Raw genomic sequence first — 19,639 nt, 5'->3', positions numbered from 1 at the left:
CAGGGTATTTCGGGATAAATACACAGGTGGAACTACAAAGAAAAGTAAGGGAACAATTAGCACAAAAGTCAGGATGGTCTTGTCTAGAGGTTAGGGGGATGAGGAGTGGGACCGGTTGAGGAAGATGCATTAGGGATTTTAAGGTACTGGTAACGCTCTTTTTATTAGCCTGGGTCCTGGGAACAGATGTTCATGTTGTAATAATAATAATAGTAATTGTCTCGAAGCAAAGCCCAGGCTTTGCTCTAATTGGATAACCTGGTCACTTGCTCAGCAGTGAGAGGAGGGACAGTGCCCTCTTGGCCAGGACTCCGGTTCCCACCCTGACTCAGGCTTCAGCCAACGGGGAGAAGTTCCTGAAGGGAAGGCAGCATGCGGGTTGGGAGGTGAAACAAACCCCTTCACTGTGGCTTGGGGAGTGACTGGGCTGTGCCTCTCCTTGTAGAAGTATGTTCTCAGGACGTAATTGAGAACGTGGGCCAAGAGTAAGGGACAGGATGGAAGACGGAGGGGGAGAGAGGCTGACTTGCCCTCTTGGGAGAGCTCTATATTTAGTGGCCAATCTGCCGTGGGTCTCGGTGCTGTCGCCTCGCATCCACAGATTGCCTGCAAGCCGGGCCCTGAGCAATCAGAAACAAGAGCTTCCTGAGGGAAAGAGCGGGATCTGTCAGCAGGAGTTGAAGGCCATATGGAGCCCAGAAATAACTCAGGCCAATCCTCCCCTCACAGCCAAGCGCGTTGCCCTCCTGAAGGCAAGGCCAGGTGCATTCTCAGCCTCCGCAAGCAGATCTGGGCTCGGCCTAGGGAGGCTGCAGTTCCCCCACAGCGTCCCTTCAGACATCAGGGAGCAGGCAGGAGTCCTTCATGGGACCCAAATGGAAATGAAATGTGTGTCCAGGCTCCAGGCTCTTCCAAGGAGAGAGAAAAGGAGGACCACAGAGGCTTTCAGAGCCTAGACGTGATGCTACCACTGCTCGGGGCAGCCAGACATGAGCTAGCATAGTCCAGACCCATACTCAGGGTTGGGGGCTTTCCTCCCTTGAGGTTTCTGTGCAAGGTGGGGAAGGGCTGGGCTGTGGTCTGAGGCCTCTCCTTCAGCTCAGTCCATCAGGGCTGCCCAGAAGCTCCCTGCCTCCTGGAGGCTTCCAAGAGCCACACTGTGGCTTCCAGTACTCAGGTTGTCCCCCAGCTCCCAGCGCCAGCACCTGGCTTTCCTGCTGAACCTTCAGGCCAAGTCTGTCTTCCACTCAGGCTGTACCAATTCCCCCTCAAAGGTCCAGGGCCAGGAGCTGGGCCTGGAGTCAAGAGTCCAGGGTGGGCCGGGCGTGGTGGCTCACGCCTGTAATCCCAGCCCTTTGGGAGGCTGAGGCGGGCGGATCACGAGGTCAGGAGATTGAGACCATCCTGGCTAACACGGTGAAACCCTGTCTCTACTAAAAATACAAAAAAAATGGGCAGGCGTGGTGGCGGGTGCCTGTAGTCCCAGCTACTCGGGAGGCTGAGGCAGGAGAATGGCGTGAACCTGGGAGGCAGAGCTTGCAGTGAGCTAAGGTTGCACCACTGCACTCCAGGCTGGGCGACAGAGCGAGACTCCATCTCAAAAAAAAAAAAAAGAGTCCAGAGTCCAGCCCAGTCCACCAGTCAGCAGCTGGTAACTTGTCCACCCCACTTTACCCTTGAGGGTCCAGGTTTATTCATCTGTAAAGTGGGTAGTCATTTCCCTATGGTCATTTTAAGGATTAAGTGACACTGACATATGAGAACAAAAGACACTGAAGAATGATAGAGTCTATTTCTTCTTTAACTTAAGTCCCTGGAGTTCAGAACCTGTCCGGGTAAGGTGGAGCAGGTGCTTCACCCAGGAGCCTTGGAAACAGTGCTGAGTTCAGCTCCCTATCCCTTAAGGGGACAGGGACTGTCCCTGTTCCTGAAGAAGCCAGCAGAGGTAGTCCCAAGCAAAGAGGCCCATTTGGCCCTTGCAACAGTGCCCGGGGCCAGCTGAGGCTCCAGACACCTGCCCAGGGGATAGACCTGTCCTGGGCCCTGTAAGAAAACTTAGAATTCCGGCCTCTTCTCAGAGCTTCTGGGCACCCTTCACAGAGAGAAGTAAAACTGAACAGAATCGTGGACTCTGAGAAGGCCCAGGGCTGGTCAGTTCTCTCTCATGGCAGGAGAAGGAATAAGACATAAACATCCTGGGGCTTCTGGGACACATGCTGACCAGGGGCCACATGGCCCCAGCCCCTCCCAACAAACCAACGTTTTGGGTTTGGAGTACGGGGACTGGGAACATCACCCTAGAGGGGCTTTCAGCTCTGTTTCCAGAGCACACCTCACCCTGATGGAGAGATACAGCAATATAAGATACTTATTCTTACCAGTATTGTTTCTGCTAGCAAGTTCTGTCCAATGCATTATGACAAGAAAAGGGAGAAAAGTTTAACCACCAGAAGTGAAAAGATGAAATTACCATTAATTGCAGACATGATTGACTTCTGCAAACTCCAAGGCTATTAGAACGAATAAGATGCTATACAAAGCCACAAAACACAGTAGCAATAGCCAGTTAAAGACGTAATGAAAAGAAGTCAGGGAAGATGGTGGAGTAGCAGGCATCAGGATTCCATCTCTCCATGTAGATGACAAATGAACTGGCAGAATCTGTCTGAAATAACTATTTTGAAATTCTGGAGTCTATTTGAAAGCTTGCAGCTCCAGAGGAGGGCTTGGATAGTAAATCATGGTGAATTCTGGTCAATTCCAGCTCTTAACATGGTAGCAGCTACCTATCCCCCACCCCCAAATCCCATGGCAGGCTGTGCATGTGTTTGTGGAACAGCTTACACACAGCCTGTGGGAGCCAGGGTGGGCCAGAAAGACCTTGCACTCCAAATATCAATATCAGAGATCTGTGTTCTGCTGCCTCTGAGCATGGATGTGCAGACACAGAGGTGGGCCCCCATTGTATAATCTCCACTTGGTGAAAAGGCTTCCATGGGATTTAAAGAGCCAGAAACTTTAAATTCCCCACTACCTCCCCTTTAATTGTTCCCATTTTCCCCATTTGGGAGCCAGGCATTTAAGGACTAGAACATTCAAAAGCAGTAACATATGGGGACGTTTATAAAGGTACTGCAATTTCCCTGGGAAAGGTACAGCCTCAAAAAAGACCCAAGAAGACTTACCATTTATACCTTATGCTGATCCCAGTACAGAGGCAACCTATAACTTTTTTTTTTTTTTTTTTTGAGATGGGGTTTTGCTCTTGTTGCCCAGGCTGGAGTGCAGTGGCGCAATCTCGGCCCACTGCAACTTCCGCCTCTCGGGTTCAAGCAATTCTCCTGCCTCGGCCTCCTGAGTAGCTGAGATTACAGGCGCTGCCACCACGCCCAGCTAATTTTTTGTATTTTTAGTAGAGACAGGTTTTCTTTTTTTTTTTTTAATTATACTTTAAGTTTTAGGGTACATGTGCACAACGTGCAGGTTTGTTACATATGTATACATGTGCCATGTTGGTGTGCTGCACCCATTAACTCTTCATTTAACATTAGGTATATCTCCTAATGCTATCCCTCCCCCCTCCCCCCACACCACAACAGGCCCCGGTGTGTGATGTTCCCCTTCCTGTGTCCATGTGTTCTCATTGTTCAATTCCCACCTATGAATGAGAACATGCAGTGTTTGGCTTTTTGTCCTTGCGATAGTTTGCTGAGAATGATGGTTGCCAGCTTCATCCATGTCCCTACAAAGGACATGAACTCTTCATTTGTTATGGCTGCATAGTATTCCATGGTGTATATGTGCCACATTTTCTTAATCCAGTCTATCATTGTTGGACATTTGGGTTGGTTCCAAGTCTTTGCTATTGTGAATAGTGCCGCAATAAACATACGTGTGCATGTCTTTATAGCAGCATGATTTATAATCCTCTGGGTATATACCCAGTAATGGGATGGCTGGGTCAAATGGTATTTCTAGTTCTAGATCCCTGAGGAATTGCCACACTGACTTCCACAATGGTTGAAATAGTTTACAGTCCCACCAACAGGGTAAAAGTGTTCCTATTTCTCCACATCCTCTCCAGCACCTGTTGTTTCCTGACTTTTTAATGATCGCCATTCTAACTGGTGTGAGATGGTATCTCATTGTGGTTTTGATTTGCATTTCTCTGATGGCCAGTGATGATGAGCATTTTTTCATGTGTCTTTTGGCTGCATAAATATCTTCTTTTGAGAAGTGTCTGTTCATATCCTTCGCCCACTTTTTGATGGGGTTGTTTTTTTCTTGTAAATTTGTTTGAGTTCATTGTAGATTCTGGATATTAGCCCTTTGTCTGATGAGTAGATTGCAAAAGTTTTCTCCCATTCTGTAGGTTGCCTGTTCACTCTGATGGTAGTTTCTTTTGCTGTGCAGAAGCTCTTTAGTTTAATTAGATCCCATTTGTCAATTTTGGCTTTTGTTGCCATTGCTTTTGGTGTTTTAGACATGAAGTCCTTGCCTATGCCTATGTCCTGAATGGTATTGCCTAGGTTTTCTTCTAGGGTTTTTACGGTTTTAGGTCTAACATTTAAGTCTTTAATCCATCGTGAAATAATTTTTGTATAAGGTGTAAGGAAGGGATCCAGTTTCAGCTTTCTACATATGGATAGCCAGTTTTCCCAGCACCATTTATTAAATAGGGAATCCTTTCCCCATTTCTTGTTTTTGTCAGCTTTTTCAAAGATCAGATAGTTGTAGCTATGTGGCATTATTTCTGAGGGCTCTGTTCTGTTCCATTGGTCTATATCTCTGTTTTGGTACCAGTACCATGCTGTTTTGGTTACTGTAGCCTTGTAGTATAGTTTGAAGTCAGGTAGCATGATGCCTCCAGTTTTGTTCTTTTGGCTTAGGATTGTCTTCGCAATGCGGGCTCTTTTTTGGTTCCATATGAACTTTAGAGTAGTTTTTTCCAATTCTGTGAAGAAAGTCATTGGTAGCTTGATGGGGATGGCATTGAATCTATAAATTACCTTGGGCAGTATGGCCATTTTCACAATATTGATTCTTCTTACCCATGAGCATGGAATGTTCTTCCATTTGTTTGTATCCTCTTTTATTTCATTGAGCAGTGGTTTGTAGTTCTCCTTGAAGAGGTCCTTCAGGTCCCTTGTAAGTTGGATTCCTAGGTATTTTATTCTCTTTGAAGCAATTGTGAATGGGAGTTCACTCATGATTTGGCTGTTTGTCTGTTATTGGTGTATAAGAATGCTTGTGATTTTTGCACATTGATTTTGTATCCTGAGACTTTGCTGAAGTTGCCTATCAGCTTAAGGAGATTTTGGGCTGAGACGACGGGGTTTTCTAGATATACAATCATGTCATCTGCAAACACGGACAATTTGACTTCCTTTTTTCCTAATCGAATACCCTTTATTTCCTTCTTCTGCCTGATTGCCCTGGCCAGAACTTCCAACACTATGTTGAATAGGAGTGGTGAGAAAGGGCATCCCAGAGACAGGGTTTCTCCATGTTGAGGCTGGTCTCGAACTCCTGACCTCAGGTGATCCGCCTACCTCAGCCTCCCAAAGTGCTGGGATTACAGGTGTGAGCCACAGCACCCGGCCAACATTTTTTTTTTTTAAATCCCTGGGGAAGGAGGAGAATCTGATTTCAAGAGTTGCCACATTGCAAGAGTCAAATGTCCAGTTTTCTACAAAATAAATACCACAAGGCATATAAAGAAACAGGAAAACATGGTTCATTTGAAGGAAAAATAAGTAAATCAACAAAAACTGTCCCTGAGAAAGACTACATGACAGACTTATTAGACAAAGGCTTTGAAACAACTGTCCTAAAGATGTGCAAAGAAGTGAAGTAGCAGTCAAGAAAAAGATGTATGAACAAAATGGAACTATCAATAAAGAGATAGAAAAACATACAAAGGAACCAAAAATAAATTTTAGAGCTATAAAGTACAATAACTGAAATGAAAAATTCACTAGAGGTATTCAAAAGCAGATCTGAGGAGGTCAAAGAAAGAATCAGCAAACTTGAAGATAGGGCAATTGAAATTATTGAGTCTGAGGAACAGGAAAATAAAAAAGATTGAAAAAGTGAACAGAACCTACAGGACCTAAGCAATACCATAAAGCAGACCAACATACACTTTGTGAGAGTCCCAGAAAAAGAAGGGAGAGAAAGGTATAGAGAGATTATCTGAATAATTAATGGCTGAAAACTTCCCAAATTTGATGAAAAACATGAATATAAACATCCAGGAAACTCAGTGAACCAAGTAGGATAAACTCAAAGAGACCCACAGTGAGACACATTATAATCAAACTGGAAAATACGACAACAAATAGAGAATATTGAGAGCAGCAAGAAAGAAGTGAGTCATCACATAAAAGGGGTCCTCGGCTGGGCGCAGTGGCTCACACCTGTAATCTCAGCACTTTGGGAGGCCGAGGCGGGTGGATCGAGAGGTCAAGAGATGGAGACCATCCTGGCCAACATGGTGAAACCCCGTCTCTACTAAAAATACAAAAATTAGCTGGGCGTGGTGGTGCATGCCTGTAGTCCCAGCTACTTGGGAGGCCGAGGCAGGAGAATCGCTTGAACCAGGGAGTTGGAGTGCATTGCAGTGAGCCGAGATGGTGCCACCACACTTCAGCCTGGTGACAGAGCTAGACTCTGTCTCAAAAAAACAAAACAAAAAGTGATCCTCAATAAGATTATCAAGAAATTTCCCACGGAAACCTTAGAGGCCTTGGCGGGCACAGTGGCTCACACCTGTAACCTGTAATCCCAGCGCTTTGGGAGGCTGAGGTGGGCAGATCATGAGGTCAGGAGATTGAGACCATCCTGGCCAACATGATGAAACTCTGTCTCTACTAAAAATACAAAAATTAGCTGGGCATGGTAGCGTGTACCTGTAGTCCCAACTACTTGGGAGGCTGAGGCAAGAAAATCACTTGAACCCAGGAGGCAGAGGTTGCAGTGAGCCGAGATTGTGCCATTGCACTCCAGCCTGGTAACAGAGCAAGACTCTGTCTCAGGAAAAAAAAAAGAAAAGAAAAGAAAAGAAAAAGAAGAAAAGAAACCTTAGAGGCCAGAAGGCAATTGGTTGATGTATTCAAAATGCTGAAAGTAAAAAAACCTGTCAACCAAGAATCCTATGTATGGCAAAACTGTCCTTCAAAAATGAGTACAAAGTTAAGACATTCCTAGATAAACAAGAATCGAAGAAAGTCACTACCGCAAGGCCTACCTAGAAGAAATACTAAATGAAGTGCTTCAGGTTGAAATGAAAGACACTAAAGAGTAATTCAAAGCTGTGTTAACAAAAATATCTGGTAAAGATTTATCCATGGGCAATTATAAAAGCTGGTATTATGATAACTGATTTGTAACTCTACCTTTTTTTTTACATGATTTAAGAGACTAATACATTAAGAAAATAAGTATTAAGTCTGTGCTTTTGAACATAATAAAAATGTAATTTTGTGACATCAATAACTAACAGGGTGGGGACAGAACTGTATAGGAGCAGAGTTTTTGAATGCTATTGAAGTTAAACTGGTCTAAATTCAATTAGAGTGTTATAACTTTAGGATGTTAAATGTAATTTCCATGGTTGCCACAAAGAAAGTAGCTATAGGATATACACAAAAGGAAACAAGAAAGGAATTAATGTTTCACTACAAAAAAAGAACACAGTACTGCAGGAAATAAGGAACAAAAAGATACAAGGCAATAGAAAAAAAAACAGCAAAATGGCAGGAGTAAGTCCTGTCTTAACAGTTATTATTTAAAAAGGAAATAGATTACACTCTCTAGTCAAAAGACAAAGATTGGAAGAATGGATTTTTTAAAAAAGATCCAACTACATATTGTCCAGAAGAGATTCATTTTAGATCCAAAGTCATAAATAGGTTAAACATGAAGGGACTGAAAAAGATACTCCATGTAAACAGTAACAAAAAGAGAGTGGGAGCAGCCATACTAATAACAGAAAAAATACTTTAAATTTTAAAGGATTACCAGAGACAAGGAAGGGTATCACATATCAATGAAAATTTAATATAGCAAGAATATTTAACAATTATAAACATTTATGACCCAAAAACAGGTCATTAAAATATATGAAGCAAAAATGGGCAGAATTGAAAGGAGAAATGGACAGCTCTATAGTAATAGTCAGAGACTGCAATACCTCACTCTCCAGTCTAATGCTTTCCCAACTAAGCTATTTCAGCAGCTGCTACCTTACTCTCAATAATGGATAGAATGCCCAGCAGAAGATAAGTAAGGAAATAAAAGACTTAAACAACACAATAAGCCAACTAGGTCTAACAGACATATACAGAACTCTACTCAACAACAACATACACAGTCTTCTAAAGTGCACATGGGATATTCTCCAGGATAAACCATATGTTAGGACACAGATTAAGCCTCAATAAATTTTAAAAGATATCATATGAAGTATCCTCTCCAACTATGACAGGATGAAATTAGAAATCAATAATAGAAGGAAAACTGGAAAATTCACAAATTTGTGGAAAGTAAACAACACATTCTTAAACAACCTATGCATTGAAGAACAAGTCCCAAGGGAAATTTGAAAATACTTAGAGATGAATGAAAATGAAAACACAACATACTGAAACATGGGATACAGCAAAAGCAGTCCTTAATGGAAAATTTATAGCTGTAAACACATTAAAAAAGAAGAAAGATCTCAAAATAACAACCTAATTGTACAATGTAAAGAGCTAGAAAAAGAGGAACAAACTAAACCCAAAGCTAGCAGAAGGAGGGAAATTATAAAGATTAGAGCAGAGATAAATAAAATAGAGAATAGAAAAACAATAGAAAAAATTTAAAAAGCCTAAAGTTGGTTCTTCAAAAAGATTAACAAAATTGACAAACCTTTAGCTAGACTGACTGAAAAAAAAGAGATGACTCAAGTTATTAAAATCAGAAATGAGAGTAGGGATACTATTACCAATTCTACATAAATTAAAGGGATTATAAGAGTACTATAAAAAATTATATGCCAACAAATTGGAAATTCTAGATGAAATTCCTAGAAACTGAAATCATGAAAAAAAAATTAGAAACCCTAAATAGATCTATAATTAATAATGAGGTTTAATTAGTAATTAAAAGCCTTCCAACAACAAAAAAGTCCTGGACCTGGTGGTTTCACTGGTGAATTCTACCAAACATTTAAAAAAGAACCATCACCAATCCTTCTCCAACTTTTCCTAAAAATTAAAGAGGCAGAAACACTTCCTAACTCATTTTATGAGGTCAGCATCACCTTGATACCAAAGCCAGACAGAAGCACTACAAGAAGTAAACTACAGACCAATATCCCTTATGATGCAAACATCCTCAACAAAATACTAGCAAACCAAGTTCGGCAGCATATTAAAGAAAATTATACACCACAACCAAGGGAGGTTTATTCATGGAATGCAAAGATGGTTCAACATACGAAAATCAATCAATGTAATACAATAGATTAACGTGATGAAGGAAAAAACACATGATCATTTCAATTGATGAAGAAAAAAGCATTAAACAAAATTCAATGCCCTTTCATGACAAAAAAAAAAGTACTCCAAAAACTGGAATAGAAGGAAACTACCTCAACATAATAAAAGTCACATATGAAAAACACATAGCTGGCCAAGCACAGTGGCTCATGCCTGTAATCCCAACACTTTGAACGGATCACTTGAGCTCAGGAGTTGGAAACCAGCCTGTGCAACATGGTGAAACCGTGTTAAAAATACAAAAATACAAAATACAAAATGAGCCGGGTGTGGTGGCATGCACCTGTAGTCCTAGCTATTCATGAGGTTGAGACAGGAGAATCACTTGAACCTGGGAGGCAGAGGTTGCAGTGAGTCAAGATTGTGCCACTGCACTCCAGCCTGGGTGACAGAGCCAGACTCCATCTCAAAAAAACATTGGGGGAAAGCTTCATGATATTGGATTGGGCAGTGACTTTTTGGATATGATACCAAAGACACAGGCAACAAAAGACAAAAATAGACAAATTGGACTTCATCAAAATGGAAAACATTTGTGCCTCAAAGGACACTATCAACAAAGTAAAAAGATAACCTACCGAATAGGAGAAGATATTTACAAATCACATAGCTAATGAGGGATTGATATCTAGAATATCTAACAAACTCCTAAAACTCAAAAACAAACAAATCCCAAACAACTCAATTCAAAAATGGGTAAAAGAGGACTCTTGGGGCTAGCTGCCTCATGCCCCTGCAGAGGTCCCAGCAGCAGCCACGCTCGAAGCGTGAGCTCCAGTTCTGTGGGGCTTTTCCTCTGATCTGGGTCTTGAAACGCCACGGCTTCTCTTTTGTTCCTTAAATCTCAGGGGTGGGGTAATTACATCCTGTCACGGAACCAATTCTATGAATTAAATTTTCTTTGCTTGAAAAAAGTGGGGAAAAGTCTTGAACAGGCATTTTTCTAAAGAATATATACAAATGGCAAATGAAAAGATGCTCAAGATCACTGATATTTAGGGAAATGCAAATCCAAACCACAATGAGATACCACTTCCCACCCATTAGGATGGCCATTATCAAAAAAGCAGAAAACAACAAGCATTGTCAAGGATGTGGAGAAATTGGAACCCTTTACATTGCTGGTGGTAATTTTAAATGGTGCAGCAGGCCGGGCACGGTGGCTCATGCCTTTAATCCCAGCACTTTGGGAGGCTGAGGCGGGCAGATCACCTAAGGTCAGGAGTTTAAGACCAGCCTGGCCAACATGGTGAAACCCCATCTCTACTAAAACAAAAATTAGCCGGACACGGTGGTGGCACATGCCTGTAATCCCAGCTTCTTGAGAGGCTGAGGCAGGAGAATCGCTTGAACCCGGGAGGCAGAGGTTGCAGTGAGCTGAGATTGCACCGCTGCACTCCAGCCTGGGTGACAGAGTGAGACCCTGTCTCAAAACAAAAATAAAAATAAAAATAAATAAAATGGTGCAGCTGCTGTGGAAAACAGTATGGTAAAGGGGCAAACAACCCCCACTGCCCACTGACAGATGAATAGATGAACCAAATATGGTATGTGCATGCAATGGAACAGTATTCAGCCTTAAAAAGGAAGGAAATTCTGACGCATGTTACAACAGTGGTGCACCTTGACAAAGATGAATGAAATACGCCAGTCACTGAAGGACAAATGTTTTATGATTCCACTTATATAAAGTGCCCAGAATGGTAAAAATACATAGAATGTAGAACTGTGGTTACCAGGGGCTGGGGGAGGAGAGGAGGAGAAACTGGGGAGTTAGTGTTTACTGGGTACAGGGTTTCAATTGATGATGAAAAACTTCTGTGGATGGACGGTGGTGATGGCCGTGCAACAGTGTGAATGTACTTAATGCCACTGAACTTTACACGGTAAATTTATGTTAAGTATATTTTTTTAATTTTTTTTTTTTTTTGGTAGAGACAGGGTCTTGCTCTGTCACCCAGGCTGGAGTGCAGTGGTGCAGTCACAGCTCACTGCAGCCTTGAATTCCTGGGCTCAAGCAATCCTCCCATCTCAGCCTCCCAAGTAGCTCAGACTACAGGTGTGCGACATTACGTCAACCTAATTTTTAAAAACTTTTTCTAGAGATGAGGGTCTCACTGTGTTGCCCAGGCTGGTCTCAAACTCTTGAGAATGTGTAAATGTGTAAAATTCTGCACATATTCAAGCAAGGGCAGAAAGGGCTCTGATTTGGGGCCGTGGACCCACCACAGCCTTTGAGGCTAAAACAGTGGGACCATTTCCAGCAGCTGTTGGGACGTGGTTTCAGCTGCAGGGCTGGATGGGCAGGTAGAGGGTCGCCCCAGCTGCAGCCAGCACAGAAGCCATGGGCAACCATGGCGGTGCAGTTGGCAAGTCTTTTTGGCACACACAGAGCCTTGGTTAACAGCAGTTGCTGCCTGTGTTGTGGTCTGGCCCTAGCAGGTGGCGAGCTCCCCGTGGCGAGTGCTGGCCTTGGGGGTCCTTTCTCCACAGCAGGCACTGTGCGAGGTACTTCGTGCACCAGTCTCCATAACCTGAAGAGGGGGACTGCTCCCTCTTCTCAGAGCTCACAGGTGTCTTCCTGAGACACGCACGTGGTCCTCACAGGGGCCTTCAGGAGCCTTCTTTACCTCTGTCACTTCTGCCACACCTGGCCCAGGGAGAACATCCCTCCAGCCCCCAGGACGCGCTCTGACCAGCCACCTGCTTTTCTTCTGCAAGTTCGATGGATTTCCATTTTGCAGCTGTTTAATGCCAGCCACCCATGCTGAGGGATGTGGGGACCCCAGCAGGAACAGGGTTTGTAAACTGACCACCTTGGCACTACAGATGTCATTTCTAACTGTGCTTTAACTCACTGTGTGGCCCCATCAGTGGCTTTTTAAAAACATAGAATTAATTGCCACCCTTACAATCACAATATGAAACGTAAGTCAGGAGTCCTGGATGTCCTGGATGACTTTTACACCGGGAAGGTCTGAGCACGCCAGCTCCCAGAGCACAGCAGAGCTTGTGGGTTTTCACTGGCACAGCCGGCCCACCTTCTGCCAGCCCCACGCTGAGGAGGAACAGCAGGGCCCTTGGGCACGTTTTCAACTGGCTGGGGGCAGGTGACCATTACCTCTTTCCAGCACCCACTGGAATAGCAGGAGAATGCACATCCATCTCCAGGGCTGGCCTTCCTTATAAACGCACCACATCGTGCCCCTCTCCCTGCACACATTTCCCGTCTCCCATAGAGGGGTTGGGCTGGGGCCATGCTGTCCCAGAAACTTTGCCAGTGCCAGCGGCCTGGAGCAGGGTGGGCCCTGAGCCTGTCAGCGAGGCCTCCAGAAGGAAGGATGCCCAGCTGGGCGCTGGCAGGCATCAGAGTGCCCCCCTGCAGGGTGGCACGTGGGATCCTGTCCCATGTCTGCCTGTCTCTCTGCAGACCTGACCCCACACAATCCTCGCCTGCTGTCTCTTGAACTGCTGCAGGAGCCCCAGGACCTCCAGGTGCAGGGCCTGGAGACACACACAAGGAGAGATGCCTGAGGGGCTGGGGGCCAGGCAGTGGGACAGGAGCCATGGAGAGGGAAACCGAGGCAGAAGCTCATGCCTCAGCCACTTGGGGCTGTGTGCCAGAGCCAGGCATTTCCTCTCAGTGTCCTGTCAGTGCCCTTGCCACAGCGGGGGCACGTGCCCCCAGCCTCACCATTCCAGGCCTGGAATCAGTTCAGGTGTTCCCAGAGCCATCCTCTGATGAGTGGACTTCAGCTTGGACGAATGACTCTAAAACGATGGGGTGCGAGGAGGGCACAGCAGCGACTCATTTCTCAGGGCCTCACTGCAGTCTTCATCCACGTGAATGTCATTCCCACCATCTGCACCTTTCTCTCCTGCTGTTTTCCCCTCCTTGTGCCACACTGTTTTCTGTGTTATGACCGTGTGTTCAGAACCATCACTGCAGCGGCCACAGCCACTCCGCCAGTGCGTCTGTGCACCTCCCCGTCCATGCTCCCTTTGTTTGCCATCTGTGCTGCTCGAGAGTGTTCGCTGCTGGGATTTAATGCTGAAGCAAGGGACTTTCTTTCCACAGCTTGTCCCCTTTATTTTCTCAGGATACATTTCCAAGGCTTTGATTAGGATGAAAGGACGCTATAGAACATAAGGCTCTTGGTACATTGAGCCAAATCTTGGTACAATTAAAGGGACCATGACAACGCATACCACCCCTCCCCGCAGTGGTGTGTAAGGGGCTGCCCTTGCATGCCTGCCAGCACTGGGCATTTAATTAAGTCTCATTCATTTCATGGGTAGGAAGCGGAACCCCACGGGAGCAGCCATACCTTGCATATATCTAGTTCACACACACCGAGCCCCACGTCCCAACGAGGCAGACAGAGGGAGAAATGGAAAGGTCTCTCTACAGGGTACGGGCAGAACGTTCCCCATCCGTGCTGAGCCCCTCATGCTGACAGCCCATCTATGCAGCCCCCAAGACTCCCAGCCCCTTTGTCGCATGCATCATTCAGGCCACGTGCACAAAACACAGATGGGAGACTTAACAGTGATTTCAAGACTTCTGAGAGATATTGTAACAATAAACAATTGTCCCATCATCACTGCCTTTTTTAAAAAGTGTGATATGAGGTCAGGAGATCGAGACCATCCTGGCTAACATGGTGAAACCCCGTCTCTACCAAAAATACAAAAATTAGCTGAGCGTGGTGGTGGGCACCTGTAATCCCAGCTACTTGGGAGGCTGAGGCACGAGAATCCCTTGAACCTGGGAGGTGGAGATTGCAGTGAGCAAAGATCGCACCACTACACTCCAGCCTGGTGAGACTCTGTTTAAAAAACAAAAAAACAAAAAAACAAAAAAAAAAAACGTGATAAAATACACATAACATAAAATGTATCATTTTAACCCTTTTTAAATGTACAGTTCAGTGACATTAAGTACCTTCATATCGTGGTGGAACTGTCACCTCCATCCCTCTCCAGAAATCTTTTCTTCTTCACAAAGTGACACTCTGTTCTCGTGTCCCACCCCCAGCCCCTGGCACTCGCCGTCCCACCGTCGGCCTCTGTGAATGTGATGACTGCAGGTGCCTCCACAAGTGGGGTCACTCAGTGTTTGTGCTTCTGTGTCAGGCTCATTTCACTTAGCATGACGTCCTCAAGGTCACCCGTGTTGCCGCAGGCTCAGAACCTCCTTCCTCTCTGAGGCTGACTCCTGTCCCACTGTGTGGAGAGGCGTTTTCTCCATCTGTTCGTCACTGATGGACGCTTGGGCTGCTGCCTCATTGCTTTTTAAAAATTATCTGTGGACATCCAAACAATGGAATATTGTGAGGCGATTTTTATAAAAATGAATGAGACAGCCCTGCCCTGCCATGGAAAGGTCCTCAAAACGCATTGTTAGTGAAGAAAGCCCAGTGCGGGGGAGTGTGGACAGTATGCTACCTTTTTGTGTAATACAGACAGAAAAGGGGTTATGTGTTTACATTTCCTTGTCTTTGCGTAAAGAAGCTACAGAAAGACAAGAAACTAATAAAAGCGTCACTTACGGGTGGAGCGAGGGACCCTCGTTACATGGCTGTTTTTGCACACAAGGAACGTGATGCTCTGATCACTCTGCACACTCCCTGACCCCAACTCAGTCACTCCCCACTACCCTTCCAGGAGCCACTGCCTGGCTCCTGACACCTAAGCATATACTCCCATGATCACACCACGTTGCCCCCAGCTCCGCCGAGCCTCTGCACATGCTGGTCAGTCTGTCTGGCATGTCTCTCTGCCGACTGCATCCTGCCCTCAGCCCTCAGTGCAGCTACCCTCACCCAGCCCATTCCAGGCAGGCTGGAGCTCCTGCTGGAGGGAGGAGGAGCTGGCTGTCCCTGGCGGATGGAGGAGCAGCAGTGTCCTCTGTGTCCCCAGCTGTCCTCATGCAGAGGCCAGAGGTGGGCACCTGGCCTGTCTGCACCAGCACGCCTGCAGGGAGGGGTGGGAGTGGTGGGGGAGCCCCCTGGTGGCAGCAGCTCTGACCTCACCTTCTCTTAGGGGCCAGGACATCCACCGCAGTGAGCGTAGAGAGTGGTCACCCCCTTTCCCTCACAGCACGCCTCAGCCTTCTCTCAGGGGCCAGGACATCCACTGCAGTGAGCGTAGAGAGTGGTCACCCCCTTTCCCTCACAGCACGCCTCCCGTGGGGCAGTCTCTGCACAGCTCTGCCTCCCCTACCAGCTCCCTGAGGTCGGGCTTTGTCCCCATTGCCTGGAATGGAGCCAGGAGTCACCCCATGCATACACGCGTGAATGGATGACCCTTGGCAACCGCAGGAGAAAACTGAAGGCTGCGGCACAAGGGTAAGCCCATTCATTGAGACCCAGACCTGGGCCCAGCTGGTGACACGATGGGTGATTGGAGGTCGGCGGACCACTGGCAGCCCAGCCCCTGTCTGGGCATCCCTGTGGGTCACGATAGTTCAGCAACCACCACCACCCCTGACTCCAGCGAGAGCTAGTCGCTCCAGAGCAGAGCTGGATCTGAACACTGCTCCCACCTCCCATGTGCCCAGCACCTGGGTCCAGGCCAGGCCCCACGTCCCCTGGGAGCCTCCTGGCTGTCTCTTTAAAGTGGCAGCCTCCTGGCCTCCTTCAGAAAGGCCCCTGCATGGCACCTGCCACCATCCTGCAGAGGCTTCCAGAGCCACCTCCACCCTTGCCACTGGCTTGTCAAGAAAATGGGGCTGGGATCTGGGGCAGGCCCAGCGTTGCAGGGTGAACAGGTGCCAGGTGTCCAGCAGGAGACAGCGGACCTCCCAGGCTCACAGGTTTTCTATCTTGTGGAATCAGGCTGAGCTGCCGGGCCCTGACCCTGCAGCTGGCCCATCCCGCAGCTAGCCCCCTCCCACTGAGCATGTGCAGCTTCCTGCATGCCCACCTGCTCAGCCGCCTCCCCCGGGACAGACAGGAGGTGATTTTGTGAAATTTTAGTTTCATTGGCTGAAAATTGAACACTTACAGCATTGTCAGGGAGGCGAAAATAAGCTGTCTGTCACCATGGCCAGGACTGTCTGGGCTGCTGTCCACACCAATGCCTGAGCCCTTCCCATGCTGTAACCCAGTCCCAGCACCTCCCACACCCACATGGCCACGGGACAGCCCTCTGAGGGGCTCCCTCTGATCCCCAGTATCAGCTCTGATCCACCACGTCCCTCTGTCTCTACTCCCAGGGCAGGGTCACTCAGAGTGCTGCAAAGGAGAAATAGGCCAGGGTCAGGGTTTGCCATCGGGGCAGCAAGGACGGCATGAGCAGGGGAGCCTCAGAGTCCATAGAAGACCCTGCAGTGAGCTGGCAGGACTCCACGATCAAGAATGTAGGGGCTGGCTAAACAGTCACAGGTTTAGCCAGGATGCGTCACTGTGAGGGCTCCTGGGCTTTCAAGGAAGACTGGCTTAGAGGGGTAAGTGGAAGAGCTTCTGAGAGTAAGCATGGGCTCCCTGCACGTGTGTATGGACACCTGCTGCTGCCAGGCCCGTCACTCAGAGCAGGGTCACAGAGGATGTGCTCTGGCCTCTGCCTGGAGGTTTGGGTAGAGAAGACACTGTAACGGCTGCAGCTGGCCTTTCCCTGTGCCAGGTACTGACAGCAGCACCCAGGCACCCAACAAGGCTGACAAGCAGAATCTGCTGATGCCCACCAGAGGTCAGGTGCAGCCTTGGTGGGACGCAGGGAAGGCTTCACCGAGGACGAGGCATTTCAGCCATACCCGGAGGGATAGGGGAGTGAAGATGGTGGGAGAGCCTTCCTGCAGGAGGGAACGAACGGCATGTGCAGTGGTTCAGAGTTGGAGAAGGCATTTGGAGGAGAGAATGTGGCTGGCACCAAGAGCAATGGGGTGTGATAGGCGGTGAGGATGGAGAGGTCAGCTAGTCCAAATCACAAAGAGCCCGGAATGCCAGGTTAAGGAGGACAGCAGTTTTGACTGTACCTGAGAGAACCCCAACTTAAAGAGGCACATGTGATGGAGAAGTCCACGGAGCAGCTTCTGTGCTCAGCACAGCGACACTGTGCTCAGGAATGTGCACACTTTCCTGCCACAATGGCCCCAGTAGCGTCGGGCATACATTCCACCAGCTCAAGGACTCCAGGGGGAAAGAAAGCCTCCAAGTGCCACAAAAGTTCTGGGATTGCAGCTGAGCCCCCCTAATTTGGATGGGGCCAATCCCTGAACCAATCTTTGTGGCCAGAAGCAGGGGGATTAGGCTGATTATCCAGGCTTGTGAAAAACAACCTTCGTGGAGGGGTGGCGGGGGGGAAGAATCTAGAAGAGGCCTGCCCCTGAGTGGGGCAAGAGAAGTGGAGTAGACAAGAGACGGGTCCTGCAGGAGAGTTGAGAGGCCACGAGAAGAAGGAGAATGAAGGCTGTGCTGTGAGGAAGGGGGCCCTGACAATACTCCCAGGAAGTGACCACTGGACTCAAGCTGGCACAAAGTGGCTGTGGGGGGAGCCTGCCCAGCCAGGAGCCCCGGGACCAGCAGCTTCCACTCAGGTGCACCCAACTCAGGTGTGCCCCCACTCAGGTCCTCACTGCTCCTTGCCATTGCAGGCAGACATGCCACAGACGCTGAGTGCCTCCGACATGGTCACCCCAGGCAGCCTCAGCCCACCCGCCACCGAGCCCACAGATGGCGAACAGGCTGGGCAGCCCCTCCTGGATGGAGCTCCATCCTCAGCCTCCCTGGAAACACTGATCCAGCACCTGGTGCCCACAGCCGACTACTACCCCGAGGTGGGTGATCCACCCAGCGGGCAGGAGAGTGGGCTCTCCTCCACCACGCACGGGGGGCATCAGGGTTGGGAGTGACCTTGGGCCAGGGTACAGGGCCAGCTGGGAAGCATGCCCTTCCTGGTGCCCTCCTGAGCCTGTGCCCTCTTTCTCGTGTGTCCCCCAGAAAGCCTACATCTTCACCTTCCTGCTGAGCTCTCGCCTCTTCATCGAGCCCCGGGAGCTCCTGGCCCGGGTCTGCCACCTGTGCATCGAGCAGCAGCAGCTGGACAAGCCGGTGCTGGACAAGGTGAGGCGGAGGGCAGGCCAGGGGGTCTCAAGAGTGTACCAGCACTGCCCTGCCATGCCCTCAACGCATCAGCCTCTCGGGGAGGCAATGATTGTCCCCGTTTTCCTGACAAGGTGGCTACCGGGTGTTTCCACCTTGTCTGAGGCCCAGAGCCAGAAGGAGCAGAACAGGACCTTTAACCTCCATGTAGTTTTCCAGTGCCCGACGGGAACCCTTGAGCCCATTAAGCCCAGACCTGAGTATCCGGAGCCCGGTCAGTAGGACCCATCTGTGGCCGGGAGGGCCTGCTGCCTCTGGTGGGCCTCCTTCCCCCAGCACATCCGCTCCACCTTCCCAGTCCTGGCCAGGTCCTGCGGGCTGCCTCTATTGCACACGCGTCGGTAGGGCTCTACCGCTAGCGAGAGAAACCCAACTTCAACCCGCCTGAACCAAAAGGACTCAGCTGGCCCATGTACCTGCCCTATCTCAGGGACCGCTGGCTCGGGCCTCACACCACAGCATTGTACCGTGGCCTGTCTCCCTCCCACCCTCTGCTGCCGTTTCCCGGGGCTGGCGTCCCTCGGGCTGGCTGGTGTGGCGCTTGGCCGCCTCCACCGCGCCAGGCTCACCTACCACCCTTTCCAGTCACGTGGAAGCCTCAATTCCTTTTCTCTACTGGTCCAGCGAGTCTCCTCATTGGTCTATCCTAGATCACGTGGCCACCTGTGAGCCAATCACTGTGCATGATGGCGTATGCACTGCTCTGGTTGGTCGGCACAGACCTAGACCCACCCCTGGGGCAGGGTCCACAGCTCTGAGGACTCCCCACTCCCAGCAGCGCAAAGACTCCCCAGGGAGGATGGAGCCATCAACCGCAGAAAGGCCAGAGCAAGAGATGGCCGCGCCCGGAAATGTGTCCGTCCCCCTCCTCTCCCCGTGGGCGCAGAGCAGGATCGCACCCCCCCTCCTCCTCCGTGGCACAGAGAGGGCACGAGGCCCTGCCTGCCCCGGCGGCCGGACCCGCAAGGACGTGCAGTGAGGCTCACGTGC

At 48.5% G+C, this 19,639-nt stretch overlaps 1 protein-coding gene across 3 annotated transcripts in view; it reads left to right on the top strand.

The window, feature by feature from the left end:
• RASGEF1C (RasGEF domain family member 1C) overlaps positions 1 to 19,639 on the top strand; it is a 113,170-nt gene that overhangs the window by 51,014 nt on the left and 42,517 nt on the right. For all 3 annotated transcript variants that reach the window (XM_004043143.5, XM_055386512.2, XM_055386511.2), the window contains exons 2-3: positions 18,142 to 18,324; positions 18,488 to 18,610. In XM_004043143.5, coding sequence (XP_004043191.3) covers positions 18,148 to 18,324; positions 18,488 to 18,610 — 300 coding nt within the window. In that variant the 5' untranslated portion in view covers positions 18,142 to 18,147. The remainder of the gene's footprint in view (positions 1 to 18,141; positions 18,325 to 18,487; positions 18,611 to 19,639) is intronic.

The sequence above is a fragment of the Gorilla gorilla genome, chromosome 4 (assembly GCF_029281585.2).
Source record: "Gorilla gorilla gorilla isolate KB3781 chromosome 4, NHGRI_mGorGor1-v2.1_pri, whole genome shotgun sequence".
NCBI lineage: Eukaryota > Metazoa > Chordata > Mammalia > Primates > Hominidae > Gorilla > Gorilla gorilla.
The sequence above is the reverse complement of the archived record's forward strand: the minus strand, read 5'-3'. Positions and strand labels throughout refer to the sequence as shown.